At 43.7% G+C, this 20,046-nt stretch overlaps 1 protein-coding gene across 3 annotated transcripts in view; it reads left to right on the top strand.

Annotated features, from left to right (window-relative positions):
* The window catches only part of LOC137655605 (inositol monophosphatase 1-like), a 35,099-nt gene that overhangs the window by 430 nt on the left and 14,623 nt on the right, over positions 1–20,046 (top strand). For all 3 annotated transcript variants that reach the window (XR_011046837.1, XM_068389507.1, XM_068389508.1), the window contains exons 2-4: positions 3,766–3,899; positions 10,874–11,133; positions 13,264–13,369. Coding sequence is in view for 2 of the 3 variants with exons in the window: in XM_068389507.1 (XP_068245608.1) it covers positions 3,766–3,899; positions 10,874–11,133; positions 13,264–13,369 (500 nt within the window). In the remaining variant the exon portion in view is untranslated. The remainder of the gene's footprint in view (positions 1–3,765; positions 3,900–10,873; positions 11,134–13,263; positions 13,370–20,046) is intronic.

Raw genomic sequence — 20,046 nt, 5'->3', positions numbered from 1 at the left:
AGCAGGGGTCAGTAAGTGAGCAGGGGTCAGTAAGTGAGCAGGGGTCAGTAACCCCTCCCCCCCCCCCGGTTAATAACACGCCAATGTAGATAAAGTTAGGTTAGGCGATACCTTAAGGTAGAGACATCGCTTGGTAAAGTTGTATTGTTTTACAGGGTCTGATTTCGAGAAGGTAATGTATAGAGAAGAAAAGGCTAGTTTTACGTTTATATAGCGATTCCCCAGTATGTTTTCCCCACCCAAAACCCCGAGTTCCCACTGGGGGTCCCCCATTATCGTAGGATATAGATGTATATATATTTCTGAAACTATTCATTTGCGACGGAAACGAGTGTCATTTTCGAAGAGCGTATTTTTTTCTATAAGAATAAGTAGTATTGTGTAGTTTGTAACGCTACGGCCAAGCGTCCTAATTTGCTTATTATTGCTCCGACTGTTATCTTGTATAGAATAAAAACGTTTGGAAATGGTCTACGGATCTTGAATATGTGCTTAAACGCACACTTTTGTTTTTTGCCGAAAACCCTAAATTACCTGAAAATTTGTGGCTCGAGTTCTTACTCCGGCTACGAATTTTCTCGCTCCCGTAGTAGGTAAGGGGGGGGGGGGGTTCAGGGGGCAAAGCCCCCCTGGGTAAGGGTACGGCTTTTAGCATTGGTTAGGTGGGTTTTTTAAGTTAGCTTCTCCCGCCAAAATCGTTTTTAGAACGACGGCCACAGTTCAGAATATTCCAGTTTTCTCCGATCTCGGTTTTATAATGACGGCCACAGTCCACACCACTTTTTAATATTCCCATTTTCTAGGAATGGAAACGGATCTGGCCGACACCCTACAAAGGCTCCGTAGTTTTTTCCTAGGTTACATTGCCCTGTAATACACTACAATAATACCCATTGGGTAAGGTAATAGGAGCCTTTGTATATCAGCGGCCAGTTCCTCACGCGTTCATTATAAGTGGACATCAACTAACCTAAACTTTCCCTCCCAACCTAATCTACAAGCCGTGTTCTTTACATACATACCTTACGGGGGCTGGGGCTACCTCCCCTCTGTATTATTATGTCTAAGTTAGACATAATACATACAGGTGGCTGCTATCATACATTACACCCCTGATAATATTTCGGTAGAGTCCCACCCACCCATTACCACTTGCCAGTACGTAAGAATTTGATGTATTTATATTTCGCGGGCAAAAACCTATAAGGACTATCGAAATATTACCGAAATCTAATAGTGTTTGCTGCACCATGCGCTCGCTTCGCTCGCAAAAAAAAAATAAGTGCATCAAGCTCTTATATACTGGCAAGCGGTAATGGCTAGGTGGAACTCTACTGAAATATTACCTGGGGTGTATGTATGATAGCAGCCACCTGTATGTATTATTATGTACAAATTTCTATGAAAGAAACAAAGATGAGTAAAACCTAATATTGTTGCAATTAGTTTAATTGTACTTATATGAAGTATATTGAATAATTTCTATATTAGTATAGCCGAGATGATGAGAAGAAAATATATTTGTGGAAATAGAGATTTTTGTGTTGTTTTGGGGATTTTTCATAGAGATTTGGGGATTTTTATACTAACCCCATCTCAATACTTTATTTTAGAATAATGGGATTTAAATCCCCTCTTGCAATACCTGAGCTGATTTGTGTCGGACAATACCTTCGAAGGAATTTGTCATTTGTATGTTTGAAATGAGTATTACCAGAGGAATAGAATAGGAGAATAAATGTTTGAAATGAGAATTATCAGAGGAATAGAATAGGAGAATAAATGTTTGAAATGAGAATTATCAGAGGAACAGAATAGGAGAATAAATGTTTGAAATGAGAATTATCAGAGGAACAGAATAGGAGAATAAATGTTTGAAATGAGAATTATCAGAGGAACAGAATAGGAGAATAAATGTTTGAAATGAGAATTATCAGAGGAACAGAATAGGAGAATAAATGTTTGAAATGAGAATTATCAGAGGAACTGAATAGGAGAATAAATGTTTGAAATGAGAATTATCAGAGGAACAGAATAGGAGAATAAATGTTTGAAATGAGTATTATCAGAGGAATAGAATAGGAGAATAACAATAATGTGAGTGGTCACAGTTGCAAATATTTGTGTGTCAGGGAAAATACAGACTTAGTAGATTAAAGGGGTTTAGCCTATCTTAACCCTTTTACCCCCAGGCTATTTGGAAATTTCCAACCCTTAACCCCCAAGGGATTATTTTTTCCCCAGCACATTTTGCAGTATATATTTTTTAAATTGCTCTAACAGCCTTAATTTTTGTCATAGAGAGGTCAGGTTGGTCTCATTCTCTTGGAAAATGCCTGAATTTTTTCAAAAAATTATAAAAAAATATGAAAAAAAAAAATTTATAGCATTTTTTTGCAAGGACGTACCGGTACGTCCATGGGGGTAAAGGGATGAGTTTTGTGAAACGTGCCAGTACGTCCTATGGGGGTAAAAGGGTTAAAGGGGTTTAGCCTTTTTTAACTGATTAGTAAATGATTAGGGAAAATACAAATTTCTTTAAATTTGCCACATTATTTATGGGCCTCTTATCTGTCCACTCTGAATGGTTGAAGATACAGTACAATGTTATTGATGCAATGCTTCAAAATACAGATAGTGAGACCTTAAGCTCATCGCTTGTTTGAAGGTATGGTGAACCCCTTAAAAAGGCAAGATTCTCATTTTAGTAAAATCTTGGACATTTAGCCAATTGAGTACCATTTTAGGGATTTTTTAACCCTTTTACCCCCAAAAGGACGTACTGGTATGTTTCACAAAACTCATCCCTTTACCCCCATGGACGTACCAGTACGTTCTTGCAAAAAACTGCTATTTAATCTTTTTTTTTTGCATATTTTTGATAATTTTTTTTGAGAAACTTCAGACATTTTCCAAGAGAATGAGACCAACCTGACCTCTCTATGACGAAAATTAAGGCTGTTAGAGCAATTTAAAAAAAAATATACTGTAAAATGTGCTTGAAAAAAATTAACCCCTAGGGGTTAAGGGTTGGAAATTTCCAAATAGCCTGGGGGTAAAAGGGTTAAGCAATGGTTTAAGGTATGAAAGAGCATTTAAATATGTGGCCCCGAGACTATACAGTAGGCTCCCACGAGACATCTGAATAATTGAAGATATTAAGGCTTTCAAGAGGAAACTGAAGACTATATTCTGCGAGTGTTTTGATAGTAATGATCAAACAGTAAGTGAACAATAAGCATTGTGAAATGTTGAATGCTCCTGAATGAACATCATAAAACGACGGTGGAGGTCCTGTAGAGAGGAGGGTTCCCCTGTTGTGCAGGACCAGATAGGCAGCCCTTAACCCTTTTACCCCCAGGGTATTTGGAAATTTCCAACCCTTAACCCCCAAGGGTTATTTTTTTTTCAAGCACATTTTGCAGTATATTTTTAAAAATTGCTCTAACAGTATTGATTTTTGTCATAGAGAGGTCAGGTTGGTCTCATTCTCTTGGAAAATACCTGAATTTTCTCAAAAAATTATCAAAAATATGCAAAAAAAAATTCTAAATAGCATTTTTTTGCAAGGACGTACCGGTATGTCCATGGGGGTAAAGGGATGGCTTTTGTGAAACGTACCAGTACGTCCTTTGGGGGTAAAAGGGTTAAAGTAAAGGAAGGTATATTTAAAGACTTTATACTTTATACTTTAATTATGTTTTGCTTTGTCTAAAGGTAGGAGTTTGTGCGATAACATTCTAATGGACAGCACTGAATTTTCAGATTGTACGTGAAGCGATCAACAAAAAGAAGAACATCGAGACGAAGAGTTCGGCTATTGATTTGGTTACGGAATCGGATAAGGCCGTTGAAAAGTTCCTGATATCTGGGCTATCAAGTTCATATCCTGACCACAAGTAAGTTTTAGCTGTTTTATACATTGTTGATGATTTTCATTGTTCTCTGCTTGTATCTTGGGTATTTTTTGTTATAAGAATTAGACTTAGTTTTCAACTGCTGTAGATAAATAAATATCAATTATTTTCTGTTATGAGATGTTTGGGAGGACTAAATTTGAAGCACTTAACAAAATAGACTTTTTCAATATTAAACTTACCCGATAATCATGTAGCTGTCAACTCTGTTGCCCGACAGAATTCTACGGGAGGGATACGCCAGCTATCACAATACTAGAAGGGGGTGCACTCACCAGCGCCACCTATGGCCAGGTACTATAGTACTTCTTGTTGACACCTCCTCAATTTTTCCTCTGTCGTGCTTCCGGCAAGACGTTCTGGGATACGCTTATGATCTTGGAGTATTTTCACGGCTTTTGGTGAAGTATTTCTCTCAGATTTCGGTTGTCGCTTTACTGGAAAACTTCTATATTAGCTTAGATAGCTATTATTTAGTTCTGATTAATGGTTAACGATCTTTTTGCTTGATTTGGAATCCCCACTTGGCTAACTCTTTGATTCAAGATGTCTGACATTTCACAAGCCCCACCCCATAGACGATGTAGGTCTTGTAATAGGCGTATTCCGAAGGCCTCGGTAGATCCTCACACCGCTTGTTCTGACTGTAGGGAAAGACCCTGTCAGTTGGAAGATCGATGTGAGGAATGCGCCGGACTTTCGGAACTTGATTTTGTCCGATTTCTTAAGTATTCAACCAAGTTAGAGAGAGAGAGAGTTAGGAGGAGTTCTTCTCGCTCTTCACTTTTTTCCTCACCTCATGATCCCCTACCTTTTCCTCCCCCTGTAGTGGCTACCCCCGAACCTACTATTGGCCCTCAGCCTGATATGTCTGTTATTTTGAGTGCCATTCAGGCTTTAGGTAACAAAGTTGAATCGGTGGTTAGTGATCATAAGTCTCTTATGGCCGAAGTCAAGGAACTTAAGGTCAAGAGTGCAGTGGGAGGTAATAGTGCCAGTGCTGTGACGAGTGCTAGTGTCAGTGCAGTGCCAAGTGCTAGTGTCAGTGTCAGTGTGGTGCGTGAGGGTACTTCTGTGCGTGCCAGTCGTCCTCCCAGTCCGGGACCTCTTGCAAGCTCCCAAGCCCAGGGGAGAAGCAATGTCGAAGGGCAAAAGGGTTCGGCAGGCCTTGATCGGCGCACAGAAGTATCCTCGGTGGTTGCGGGCGTGTCTTCCAGAGACCGTCACTCCCACCCGCAGACGATTGAGCCCGTCTTTTACTCGTCTGCTGTAGATATGTCAGGAAGGAAACGTTGGACTCAGGTCTCAAGACCGCTCAAACGCAGAGTCCAGACCTCAAGAACTCAACCTGGCTGCAGTCATTGGATCAGCTCTGACTCGCCGCAGTCATCTGTTGAATGCACTCCTCCTAAAAGGAGTAAGGTGCTGCCGCAACAGATCTCTTCTGTTAAGGCTTCGCCTCAGCAGACCTTAGTGTCTGCCGACCCCAAGTTGACTCTACTGCAGTCCATGCAGTCACAACTTGCGGTCCTGATGCGTGAGTGTCAGGCTGAGAAGGTTACACCTTCTCCTGCGATCGCTCCGCCTGACCGCAGTCCTGTCTGCCAGGCGTACGATGTTGAGGCTCCTCAGGATACCTTACCACGTACTGAGTTGCCAGTTTCCAGCGGTGTGCAGCTACCTCCGCCTTCCTTAAGGCAACCTCAGCAATGGGAACAGGAAGCTTATACCTTACTTCCTCCGCTTCCACTTGCGGTTCCACCAGTGAGGCAACACTCTCTTGAGGTACAACAACCTCTCCCATCCATGAGGCAGTCTCCTCAGCTCTCGCTGCAGCGACCTCAACCCTCCTCAAGGCGAGAACCTCAACACCTTAGCCTTGCGCCTCAGGAACCTCAACTCGCGAGACAATTACTCCGTTCTGCGCAGCCACTACCTGAACGCTCGCAGCTCACACCTCAGGAACCTCAACTCGTTCCTCAGGAACCTGCTACTGCGCATCCACCAACCTTACAGCAAGCGCAACTATTGAGTCAAGACACTCATGCCAGGAGTCACCCTCCTCCACCCATGCGCCTACCTTCTGCTACTTCTTTTGACCAGCCTTTGCAGCCTGAGCCTCAGGTGTTGCCTCAACAGAGACTTGAGGATGTAACCACAAGCGTTTTTGCTCCCGCTCGTGTAGATTCTGCTGTTCAGCATACCTTACCTCTCACTTCGCTACACTCTGGTGATGAGGTTTCTGATGATGAGGCTGCACACCTGGATCCCTCATCAGACGTGGATGAATCCAAGTCTTCTCCGCCTCCTATTGACTTTCGTAAGGTCTTGGCTCTTTTCAGAGAGGTATACCCAGACCATTTTGTCTCTGCTACTCCCCGCTCTCCGCCATCTGAGTTTTCGCTGGGCATGCAGCCAGCCAAGTCAACTTATACTAAGCTCGTATTTGCAAGGTCCTCTAAGAGAGCGTTAAGAATTTTAGGGGAGTGGCTGCAGTCTAAGCAGCAACTAGGAAAGACTTCCTTCATGTTTCCTCCGACTAAGCTCACTTCTAAAGCGGGCGTTTGGTATGCCACAGGAGAGGAACCAGGCTTGGGAGTTCCTGCCTCTGCCCAGGCTGACTTCTCAAGTTTGGTAGACTCTCCTCGTAGAACAGCAATGAGGCGCTCTAAGGTTTGCTGGACCTTCTCCGATCTAGATCACTTCCTTAAGGGTGTATTTAGAGCCTTTGAGATGTTCAATTTCCTAGACTGGTGCCTGGGAGCCCTTAGCAAGAAGACCTCCCCTGCGGACAAGGACTCAGCCATGCTCTTAATGTCCTGCATGGATAAGGCTATTAGGGATGGATCTGGCGAGCTTGCTTCGATGTTTGTGTCAGGAGTGCTTAAGAAAAGGGAGCAGCTTTGTTCTTTCCTTTCCTCCAGCATCACACCTTGTCAAAGGTCCCAACTCCTTTTCGCTCCGCTCTCTAAGTTCTTGTTTCCTGAAGAGCTTGTTAAGGACTTGTCTGCGGCCATGATACAAAAGGACACCCATGATCTTGTGGCCTCATCTGCTCGTAAGACTAAGGTTGCTACCTCAGTCCCCAGGACTTATCGCACCCCAGTGGCTGATACTCCTGCTACGAGGTTTATTCCGCCCTTTCGTGGTAGAGCCCCCAGCCGAGGAAGCTCCCGTCCAGACTCTTCCAGGAGCAAGTCTAGGAAAGGTTCCAAGACTTCTAGAGGCAAAAACTGACTCTCCTCCTCTCCAGACAGCAGTAGGAGCCAGACTCAAGATCTTCTGGCAAGCCTGGGAAAAGAGAGGTGCAGACACCCAGTCTGTCAGTTGGCTGAGGGAGGGTTACAGGATACCATTCTGCCAGAAACCCCCTCTGACCACATCTCCCATCAACCTCTCTCCCAACTACAAAGAGAAGGACAAGAGGCTAGCGTTGCACCAGGAGGTGTCGCTCCTGTTACAGAAGAAAGCAGTGGTTATAGTCCGGGACCATCAATCCCCGGGCTTCTACAACCGTCTCTTTCTGGTGGCCAAGAAGACAGGAGGTTGGAGACCGGTGCTGGACGTCAGCGCGCTCAATGCTTTTGTCATCAAGCAGACGTTCACGATGGAGACGACGAAGTCGGTCCTAGCAGCGGTCAGGCAGGAGGACTGGATGGTCTCGTTGGACCTGAAAGATGCATACTTTCACGTTCCTATTCATCCAGACTCCCAACCTTTCCTGAGATTCGTTTTTGGAAAGGTTGTCTACCAATTCCAAGCCCTGTGTTTTGGCCTAAGCACAGCTCCTATGGTGTTTACGCATCTGATGAGGAATATAGCAAAATTCCTCCACTTATCGGACATCAGAGCCTCCCTTTATTTAGACGACTGGCTGTTGAGAGCCTCCACGAGTCGTCGCTGTCTGGAGAGTCTCAACTGGACTTTGGACTTGATCAAAGAACTGGGTCTGTTAGTCAATCTAGAAAAGTCCCAGCTCATTCCCTCCCAATCCATTGTGTACCTGGGAATGGAGATTCGGAGTCAGGATTTTCGGGCTTTTCCATCGGCCCCAAGGATAAGCCAAGCCCTAGATTGCATCATGAGCATGCTGAAGAGGAGCAGTTGCTCGGTGAGACAGTGGATGAGTCATCGTTGGCCCTTTTCGTCGAGCTAGGGAGACTCCACCTCCGCCCTCTTCAATTCCATCTAGCAGCTCATTGGGACAAGGGTTTGACGCTCGAAGCAGTCTCTATCCCAGTCACCAAAGAGATGAAGACCACTCTCTTGTGGTGGAAGACCAATCTCCTTCTCAGGGAGGGCCTATCGTTGGCGGTTCAGACCGCCAATCTTCATCTCTTCTCGGATGCATCGGACTCGGGCTGGGGCGCGACCTTGAACGGACGGGAGTGCTCGGGAACGTGGAACGAGGAACAGGAAACGCTCCACATCAACTGCAAGGAGCTACTAGCAGTTCATTTAGCCCTATTGAACTTCAAGTCCCTCCTGCTAGGCAAGGTGGTGGAGGTGAACTCCGACAACACCACAGCCTTGGCTTACATCTCCAAGCAAGGAGGGACTCATTCGAGGAGCCTATACGAGATAGCAAGGGACCTCCTCATTTGGTCAAGAGGTCTAAACCTCACCTTAGTTACGAGGTTCATTCAGGGCAACATGAACGTCTCAGCAGATCGCCTAAGCAGAAGGGATCAGGTCATCCCCACGGAATGGACCCTCCACAAGAGCGTGTGCAACAGACTTTGGACCTTGTGGGGTCAGCCGACAATAGATCTGTTTGCCACCTCCATGACCAAGAGACTTCCTTTGTACTGTTCCCCAGTTCCAGACCCAGCAGCAGTTCATGTGGATGCTTTTCTGCTGAACTGGTCCCATCTCGACCTTTACGCATTCCCACCGTTCAAGATCATAAACAAAGTCCTTCAGAAGTTCATCTCGCACGAAGGGACACGGCTGACGCTGGTTGCTCCCCTTTGGCCTGCAAGAGAATGGTTCACAGAGGTACTTCAATGGCTGGTCGACGTCCCCAGGACTCTCCCTCTAAGAGTGGACCTTCTACGTCAACCTCACGTAGACAGGTTGCACCCAAACCTCCACGCTCTTCGACTGACTGCCTTCAGACTGTCGAAAGATTCGCTAGAGCTAGAGGCTTTTCGAAGGAGGCAGCCAGTGCGATTGCCAGAGCAAGGAGGATATCCACTCGTAGAGTCTACCAATCCAAGTGGGAAGTCTTCCGGAGCTGGTGTAGAGCCAATGCAGTTTCCTCTACCAATACCTCTGTGACCCAAATAGCTGACTTCCTATTACATCTTAGGAATGACAGATCCCTTTCAACTCCTACGATTAAAGGGTACAGGAGTATGTTGGCTTCAGTTCTCCGCCACAGAGGTTTGGACCTTTCTTCCAACAAGGACCTTCAAGACATCCTTAAGTCTTTTGAGACTTCTAAAGGACTTTGTCTACCCACTCCAGGCTGGAATCTAGACGTAATCTTAAGGTTCCTTATGTCACCTAGGTTCGAACCTCTCCAGTCAGCTTCCTTCAAGGACCTTACCCTCAAGACTCTTTTTCTCGTCTGCCTTGCAACAGCTAAAAGAGTCAGTGAGGTTCATGCCTTCAGCAAGAACATTGGGTTCACATCCGAATCTGCAACATGTTCTTTACAGCTTGGATTCTTAGCTAAGAATGAACTTCCTTCACGTCCTTGGCCTAGATCGTTTGAAATACCTAGCCTCTCCAACATGGTAGGTAACGAGCTAGAGAGAGTTCTTTGCCCTGTCAGAGCTCTGAAATTTTATCTTAATAGGTCAAAACCTATTCGAGGACAGTCAGAAGCCTTATGGTGTGCAATCAAGAAACCTTCGAGACCCATGTCCAAAAACGGGGTTTCGTATTGTATAAGGCTTCTGATTAGAGAAGCCCATTCTCACTTAAAGGAGGAAGACCTTGCTTTGCTGAAGGTAAGGACCCACGAAGTGAGAGCCGTAGCTACTTCGATGGCCTTTAATAAAAACCGTTCTCTGCAGAGCATAATGGATGCAACCTATTGGAAGAGCAAGTCAGTGTTTGCATCATTTTATCTTAAAGATGTCCAGTCTCTTTACGAGAACTGCTACACCCTGGGACCATTCGTAGCAGCGAGTGCAGTAGTAGGTGAGGGCTCAGCCACTACATTCCCTTAATCCCATAACCTTTTTTAACCTTTCTCTTGAATGCTTTTATTGTTGTTTTTATGGTTGTTACGGTAGGCTAAGAAGCCTTCCGCATCCTTTTGATTTGGCGGGTGGTCAATTCATTCTTGAGAAGCGCCTGGGTTAGAGGTTGTGTAGAGGTCCTTTAGTAGGGGTTGCAGCCCTATATACTTTAGCACCTTAGAGTTGATTCAGCCTTCTAAGAGGAACGCTGCGCTCAGTAAGGAAGACGAACTTAAAAAAAGGCAGAGTAACGGTTCAAGTCGACTTCCTTACCAGGTACTTATTATTTCATTGTTATTTTGAGATAACTGATTATATGAAATACGGGATACTTGGCTATCCTTTAATCTTGTACACTGGTTTTCACCCACCCCCCTGGGTGTGAATCAGCTACATGATTATCGGGTAAGTTTAATATTGAAAAATGTTATTTTTATTAGTAAAATAAATTTTTGAATATACTTACCCGATAATCATGATTTAATTGACCCTCCCTTCCTCCCCATAGAGAACCAGTGGACCCAGGAAAAATTGAGGAGGTGTCAACAAGAAGTACTATAGTACCTGGCCATAGGTGGCGCTGGTGAGTACACCCCCTTCTAGTATTGTGATAGCTGGCTTATCCCTCCCGTAGAATTCTGTCGGGCAACGGAGTTGACAGCTACATGATTATCGGGTAAGTATATTCAAAAATTTATTTTACTAATAAAAATAACATTTTGTTTTGTAACATACTTTGAAGATTTTATTTTATTTTTTTTCCAGATTTATTGGTGAAGAATCCGTCTCTGCCGGAGAGAAATGTGTTTTTACCGATGCCCCGACTTGGATTATTGACCCCATCGACGGAACGATGAACTTTGTCCACTCTTTTCCCCAGTCCTGCGTCTCAGTAGGTCTCTGGGTCAACAAGGAGGCTGCACTGGGCATTGTGTACAACCCTGTTTTAGAGCAGATGTTCACAGCTATCAAGGGTGAAGGGGCTTTCCTCAATGGAGAAAAAATCACGGTTTCTGATGAAACAGGTAACGTATCAAGTTTCCTTAAATAAAAAAAAACATTGAGGAAAGTTTGCTGAATATTACTAATTTATAATTATTTGTAGGCCCTGCTGCTGCCTCCGATGCCTTAGATGACCGCGGAGGTAGCAGCAGTAGGGGATTCAGCATTATGAAGCTTCATCTGTGGTGGATAATGTGGGAGGGTGGGCTGTGACACCCTAGCAGTACCAGCTGAACTCGGTTGAGTCCCTTGTTAGGCTGGGAGGAACGTATAGAGTAGAGGTCCCCTTTTTGTTTTTGTTTCTTTGTTGATGTCGGCTACCCCCCAAAATTGGGGGAAGTGCCTTGGTATATGTATGTATAATTATTTTTATGAATCTTTCCTGATATTCATATTTCTACCCCCAGAAGCCTGCTTTAATTGACAGTTACCTATCAAATTTTTAAAAATTTCTCAATTTTTTTAACTTTAACAGTACATACCCTTAACAAAGGAACAGTTCTCAAGCGATAATTAGTAGGGAGCCCAGGTTCCAGCATCAGGTAGTACTGTATAGTCTTCAGGATACTCCGTCAGCTGGCTGTGATCGCACATTCTCAGATTGTTTACATACTGTATTTTAACCCTTTTACCCCCAAAGGACGTACTGGTACGTTTCACAAAAGCCATCCCTTTACGTACCGGTACGTCCTTGCAAAAAAAATGCTATAAAAATTTTTTTTTTCATATTTTTGATAAATTTTTGAGAAAATTCAGGCATTTTCCAAGAGAATGAGACCAACCTGACCTCTCTATGACAAAAATTAAGGCTGTTAGAGCAATTTGAAAAAAAATATAGTGCAAAATGTGCTGGGAAAAAAATAACCCCCTGGGGGTTAAGGGTTGGAAATTTCCAAATACCCTGAGGGGTAAAAGGGTTAACATACTGCATTTTAAGATGTCTTCCCTCTGGTTTAGATAACAATTATTGCCTGGAATATGCATTGGAATTATTTCTTGATTATGATCCTCATTACATTTTATCTATAATGTCTGGGGCCATTCTGGTATCTAAATATTGATGGTGAAGAGTGCATTTCACTCGGTACCACTACTAGCTATAAAAGCCAAAGTCCTTTAACCCTATTACCCCCAGGCTATTTGGAAATTTCCAACCCTTAACCCCCAGGGGGTTATTTTTTTCCCCAGCACATTTTGCAGTATATTTTATTTAAATTGCTCTAACAGGATTAAATTTTGTCATAGAGAGGTCAGGTTGGTCTCATTATCTTGGAAAATGCCTGAATTTTCTCAAAAAATTATGAAAAATCTGAAAAAAAAAAATTTATAGCATTTTTTTGCAAGGACGTACCGGTACGTCCATGGGGGTAAAGGGATGAGTTTTGTGAAACGTACCAGTACGTCCTTTGGGGGTAAAAGGGTTAATCATACTTCCCTCTTCATCCTAGGCCAAAAGGTCAAAAGTGAAGGTGCTCCAGCTGGAAAGGGTCGGGCTCCTCGCCCCACACCCTCTCCAGCTTGGTAACTGCCTGTTATCCAACTTTAACAATCACCAAGCTGTAACAATCTCCCTAATTAACCCTTTTACCCCACGGCTATTTGGAACTTTCCAACCCTTTACCCCCAAGGTTATTTTTTTTTTTCAAGCACATTTTGCAATATAATTTATTTAAATTGCTCTAACAGCCTTAATTTTCGTCATAGAGAGGTCAGGTTTGTCTTATTCTCTTGGAAAATGCCTGAAGTTTCTCCAAAAATTATCAAAATTATGCAAAAAAAAAATGTAAATAGCAGTTTTTTGCGAGGACGTACCTACCGGTACGTCCATGTGGGTAAAGGGATGAGTTTTGTGAAACGTACCAGTACGTCCTTTTGGGGGTAAAAGTGTTAAGGGAAATGTAATGATTTAAGATTAATAGGGCTGGACTCTTTATGTATATTAGAAAGGACTGTTGTGTTTTGAGTCCTATTATCCGGGATTTGTCGGTGAATATATTTTGAGATACAGACTAATTTTCAATTTAAAGTTGAAAGATCACACTTCTTTGATATTAACTTAACCTACTGGTAAATGTCAAAAGAATAAATTGTATAAGGATTTTATTGTGTTGATTTTAGTTTTTTCTAATTTTTTTCTTTACTTTTTTTTTCAGAACTCTCAAAGGCCCTTGTATTTGCTGAAATGGGATCAAGTCAAGATGCAGAAAAGATGGACACAGTGATCACCAACTTCACTACTCTATTGCCTAAAGTTCATGGGTATGTATATTGATTATGCTTAATGTGCTTACCATACATACTTTGAGCAAATTATGGATTGCTTTGTACAATGTAGTTAAAAGGTGTATTTAAGGATAGATATACTGTGCATTGCTTTATTTACGTAACTTTTTCATGAACAAATCCTTAAATCATTCAGCATACATAATGTAAACAAAAATTGCTCTTGATTCTGTGTTTTTTAAACAAACAAAGTAATCGTTGTTTGAAATTAAGGAAAGAAGTTACATTCGGGAAGTGAGGTTTAGGAGCAAAAGCAATGTTTTTTATCAAATAAAATATTGTGTAAAAGGATATCCTGAACGTAGAATACAAATTTTTATGTCCGACAGGCACTGTAATAACAAAAGTTAACCCTTTTACCCCCAGGCTATTTGGAACTTTCCAACCCTTAACCCCCAAGGGTTAATTTTTTTTTTCAAGCACATTTTGCAGTATATATTGTTTAAATTGTTCTAGCAGCCTTGATTTTCATCATAGAGAGGTCAGGTTGGTCTCATTCTTTTGGAAAATTCCTGAAGTTTCTCAAAAAAATATAAAAAATATGCAAAAAAAAAAATTAAATAACAGTTTTTTGCAAGGACGTACCGTTACGTCCATGGGGGTAAAGGGATGAGTTTTGTGAAACATACCAGTACGTCCTTTGGGGGTAAAAGGGTTAATGGTGAAGGAATGGAGTATTTATTTCTATGAATCCCACCTGATTTTCATGAGGCTTCCTTCTCGATGCTAGCTAATGTCAACGTTTATCCTAAAACTAAAATTTCTTGTAGAAATGAACTCCTGGAGTATTGTATTTATATGGAGGTGGGGGGGTACCTTAACGTGTTGAAAGGGTTTGTGTATCGACATGCTCAGCAAAGCTGTGCTAGTCAGGGCCACCCATACTAGGTTGGTTTGCTGTGAGTGATCAGACAAAAGTCTCCATCCATCACCAATCTGCAGTGCCCAGCATGGTGATGAAAACTGGTCAAACCCCAGACATGAATAAATACATGTCTGAGGTTTTTGTCGTACAGTGGACCCGAAATAACTGCATTTGTTGAGTTTTTTTTTATTTCTATAGTTTATAAAAATTTGATAGATCTAATGTTAATTTTCTTAAAATATTTTATTTTAATTGGTCATTACTTCTCTTGCAGTTTATTTCTTTCCTTGTTTCCTTTCCTCATTGGGCTATTTTTCCTTGTTGGAGCCCTTGGGCTTACAGCATCCTGCTTTTCCAGTTAGGGCTGTAGCTTAGCTTGTAATAATAATAGTAATAATAACACTTTGGTATGCCAAATAGTATAACTTTTATTTCCGTCTCCTCTTCGATACTAGTTATTATGGTCAGTCATAGTTCCATTTTGGGAATCCAAATTGGGATTTTCAGATTAATAGATATCTTTTTCTGCCTGTGCTATGCATTTTTGTGTTAAATGTTCCAGGGGTTTATTTACTATGTGAAACAGATCCTTATTCCATTTGTTTCCCATTTTGAGGGCAGTATTATTCTCTAGACAGTCTTTGTACTGATTATGTTAGCTTATCAGTCCCTCTTATGGGAAATAATGCTCAGCTTATGACTGACCATGTTATAGAGTAAATGACTCCCAACTTGAAAGTGTCCGTTACTTCAGGAGAAAATTCAGAAAAGTTTCAGCTTGTAGAATTTAGTGGAGATGGTGATACTGCTCAAGCGATTACCGAGCTCTCCCGGCTGGGTGTTAGTGAGCCTCAATAGTATATTACTAACCTTAGGCCAACTCATCAATGGTTCTAGTGTAACAATTAGTTAAGGTTCTCATGGTACACAGTACATTATAGTTGATAACCTCCTCGTGAGCCTCACTCTCAACTTACTTCAGGGCCTTCTAATGCAAAATTCTCGCTTTTCCATGACCCCGTCGGCTTTTTACAACTACCAGATTTCAATATAGAAGACCAGGCTGGTAGTCTGAATCCTAATATCCATCTTTCTTTTATTATGTACGTCATCATCAAGTACGGGGTGTTCGATGTCGAACGGCCGTGGCCCTCTGCACAAAACATCTCCATTCATTCCGGTCTTGAGTCTTCCTTTCCAAACTCCACCATCGTTAGCCCGCACATCTCCTTGATATTGTCATTCAATCTAGTTTTAGGCCTCCCTCTCGTTCTTGTACCATAGACTGATCCAATTAGTAGCGTTCTTTCCAGAGTATTGTGTTTCCGAACCTGTACGTACTGTATATGAAAATTTTCAATATTAAACTTACCCGATAATCATGTAGCTGTCAACTCCGTTGCCCGACAGAATTCTATGGAGGGATACGCCAGCTATCACAATACTAGAAGGGGGTGTATTTACCAGCGCCACCTGTGGCCAGGTACTCAAGTACTTCTTGTTGACACCTCCTCAATTATTCCTCTGTCGTGCTTCCGGCAAGACATTCTGGGATACGCTTATGTTCTTGGAGGATTTTCACGACTTTGGTGAAGTATTTCTCTTTGATTTCGGCTGTCGCTTTACTGGAAACTTCTATATTAGCTTAGTTAGCTTTTGGAATTAATTTAAAAGTTATAGATTTATTTTATATCTCTCCGCCTCTTATAGGCCTCCTCGATTAACTTCCTTTTATTATAAACTCATTAAAATTAATTTTTATATTTGTTTATATTCGACCTTCCTAATAGTAGACGGTCTTTTACCGAAGTTAATTAACTTTGAGCCCGTCATTTCGGTTTTACCTGTTAACATATTATGCTATTTTAATGTTTTTGAAAGAATTTCTTTGATAGTCTCGTACTGTTTTCAAAGTTGAACTAACGTTTTGTTTTGTCTCTGCAGTTGTTGACGTTCAGAACGTTCAACTTGCACTCTATCGTTACGATAGAGAAAGAATGTTCACGGTTTCACGTTGCAGTAAGAGTAACCGTGTCTAGCGTTTTGTTCATTCTTTCTTAACTTAATGGTTTTGATCCTAATAAAGGAACTTTTCAGTTTTTTTCCTTTAACAATAATATGTTTTAACGATATATATGATTGGGCTCTTCTCTCAGGTTCTAAGTCAAGAGAGAGAGAGAGAGAGAGAGATAGAGACGGAGGGAGAAATAGGATAAACGTTTCATTCAAGCCTGCCAGGCGTACGAGTAACGTCGTTATCGTTTTTTGCTCTTCTCCCTAGTCTCTTTAGGGGAAGAAACTAAACGTTTCTAGAGTAATCTAGTGTTTAGTCTCTTTCCAACCACTGAATTATCTTTCATTAGATTTTTCTGTTACATTGTAATTCTGTTGTCGCAATTACTAACTTTGAGAAAGGATAGAATTGCGTATTTCAGGTACAAACCACTTAAAGTTTCGAGTTCAGTGAAATAAGTGCAAACAGAAATCAAAGTGATAAGTGATTAGTGCGTGAGGGTACTTTTGTGCGCGCCAGTCGTCCTCCCAGTCCGGGACCTCTTGCAAGCTCCCAAGCCCAGGGGAGAAGCAATGTCGAAGGGCATAAGGGTTCAGCAGGCCTTGATCGGCGCACAGAAGTATTCTCGGTGGTTGTGGGCGTGTCTTACCGAGACCGTCACTCCCACCCGCAGACGATTGAGCCCTTATTTTGCTCGTCTGCAGAAGAGATTAGGGGAGAAAATAAAGGCAGAGTAACGCTGGTCTCAGGTCTCAAGACTTCTTAAACGTTAAGTCCAGACCTATGCCAGACGTACGAAGTTAAAGTTCACAACCCGAATGCAGTCATTGGGTTAGCTCTGACTCTCCTCAGTCATCAGTTGATTACACTCCGACTAAGAGGAGTAAGGTTCTGCCACAACAGATCTCTGCTGTTAAGGCTTTACCTCAGCAGAACTTAGTGTCTGCCGACCCCAAGTTAACTCTACTGCAGTCCATACAGTCACAACTTTCGGTCTTGATGCGTGAGTGACGGGCTGAGAGTGTTGCACCGCCTGCACTCCCTCCACCTGTTCTCGCTGCACCTGTGCTCGCCCAGCCTGCACCTGCTCCGCCTGTGCTCGCCCAGCCTGCACCTGCTCCGCCTGGTCGCAGCACCATCTGCCAGGCGTACGATGTTGTGAACTCTACTACAGTCCATGCAAGCACAGCTTTCGGACTTGATGAGTGAGTGTCGGGCTGAGAGTGTTGCTCCTCCGCCTCCGCCTACACTCCCTCCTCCTACACTCGCTCCGCCTGATCACAGTACCATCTGCCAGGCGTACGATGTTGTGGACTCTACTACAGTCCATGCAAGCACAGCTTTCGGACTTGATGAGTGAGTGTCGGGCTGAGAGTGTTGCTCCTCCGCCTCCGCCTACACTCCCTCCTCCTACACTCGCTCCGCCTGATCACAGTACCATCTGCCAGGCGTATGATGTTGTGGACTCTACTACAGTCCATGCAAGCACAGCTTTCGGACTTGATGCGTGAGTGTCGGGCTGAGAGTGTTGCACCTCCTGCACTCCCTCCACCTGTTCTCGCTGCACCTGTGCTCGCCCAGCCTGCACCTGCTCCGCCTGGTCGCAGCACCATCTGCCAGGCGTACGATGTTGAACCACTTTCGGAGTTTGCTGTTCACAGTGTTGTTCAGCCTCAGCCTTCTTTAAGGCAACCCTTGCTTTGGGATCAGGAGAGTTACACTCTTCCTCCTCCTCCCCTTGCTGCTCCACCAGTGGTGCAACTCTCGGTTGGGGTACAACAACCTCTCCCCTCCGTGAGTCTGTCTGCTCAACCAGCGCTGCACCGAGTTCAACCCTTATCTAGGCAAGCTCATCTACACCATGCACTTGCGCCTCAGGAGCCTCAGCTTGCTAGAACTTTACCTTGTTCTGCGCAGCCTCAACCTTCTCATGCTCCACTCATCTCTCAGGAACAGGAACGGACTACTCCGCCTCCGTCCTCCGCTCAGCTGGTACAATCCTTGGGTGCAACTCTTGCTAGGAGTCAACCTCCTTCACCCTTGCACCTGCCTTCTGCTCCGTCTGTTGTTCAGCCTATGCAGTCTGAACCTCAGGTTTTCCATCAAGTTGAGGAAACCTCTGTTGTTGTTCCAGCTCGTTCTGACTCTGCTGTTCAGCATACCATGGTTTAAACCCCATGCAAGCATGCATAAAGCACTCTAGCACTGGTCATGGAATTTCTGAGAAATGTTAAACGCCATGCACACGCTCTGCTTTCCTTTCAGCAGGCTCTGCTTACAGCAGGCTCTGCTTACTACATGCTCAGCATTCAGCATGCTCTGCATTCAGCATGCTCTGCATACAACATGCTCTGCATTCAGCATGCTCTGCTTTCAGCATGCTCTGCATTCAACATGCTCTACATACAGCATGCTCTGCATACAGCATACTCTGCATACATCATGCTCTGCATACCTTACCGCATGCTTCTCAGCACATCTTGGGTTGTTGCCAACTCACTAGACTGTCAAGCAGTTTCATAACGTTGCCTTCTAGTCTGCTGCTTTGCACCGGTGAACTCTCACTCAGAGAACTTAGCTTTTCTAGGATAAGGTCCCTGTAGATGAGAAAGTTCTTTTCTCCCTCCTTCTGATATTCCCTTGAGGACTCTGTCATTTGGAGGGAGCCTTTAGCTGCATAACCTCTTATGGACTTTTATTTAAGCATAACATGCTTACAGGGAAGGTAATGGTTACACTTCAGCCGCTAATCCCGTCTGTTACCACACCTGCTCCCATAGACCTTGAGCTGTGTTGCATGACATGCAGTCCAAGCTTAGTCCTTGTTAGAGGATTTTTTGTTTACGGAGTCAATGTGTCACGGGGAAGACGTTCAACAACCAACAGAAGGGACTTGTTGTGACGCAGTGCGGCAACCTCAGCAACCCGTTAAGGAGTTGTCTGTACGACCCAGACAGTCTAGACAGATTCGGGTTGTCACTGTACTTCCTCGCTTGCCCATGATTGACAGTTTACAGACTGTGCAGCAGTATCATGATCTTGTGTCCGGCTCCGTCAGACGACTGGCTTTTAAGAGCTCCCTCAAGTCGTCGCTGTCTGGAGATTTTCAAATGGACCTGGATCTGACCAAGGAACTGGTCCTCCTGGTCAATTTTGAGGAGTCTCAGCTCGTTCCATCCCAGACCATTGTCTCCTTGGGTATGGATCTTCAGAGTCGAGCTTTTCGGACTTGTCCGTCGGCCCCAAGGATCTTCCAAGCCCTAGAATGCATCCAGAGCATGCTGAGAAGGAACCGATGCTTAGTCAGGCAGTGGATGAGTCTAACAGGGACACTTTCATCGCTGGCCCTGTTCATCGAGTTAGGGAGACTCCACCTCCGCCCCCTTCAGTATCATCTAGCTGCTCACTGGATAAAGGACATGACGCTAGAGACGGGCTCAGTTCCTGTTTCCGAAGAGATGAGGTCTACTCTAACGTGGTGGAAGAACAGCATTCTTCTCAAGGAAGGTCTACCTTTGGCTGTTCAGACCTCCGACCACCGTCTCTTCTCGGACGCATCGGACACGGGCTGGGGTGCGACACTGGACGGACAGGAATGCTCGGGAACATGGAATCAGGAGCAAAGGACACTTCACATCTATTGCAAGGAGTTGTTGGCAGTTCATTTGGCCTTGATAAACTTCAAGTCCCTCCAGCTTAACAAGGTGGTGGAGGTGAACTCCGACTACACCACAGCCTTGGCTTACATCTCCAAGCAGGGAGGGACTCATTCGA

This window comes from Palaemon carinicauda, chromosome 16, assembly GCF_036898095.1.
Source record: "Palaemon carinicauda isolate YSFRI2023 chromosome 16, ASM3689809v2, whole genome shotgun sequence".
Classification (NCBI taxonomy): domain Eukaryota; kingdom Metazoa; phylum Arthropoda; class Malacostraca; order Decapoda; family Palaemonidae; genus Palaemon; species Palaemon carinicauda.
The sequence above is the reverse complement of the archived record's forward strand: the minus strand, read 5'-3'. Positions and strand labels throughout refer to the sequence as shown.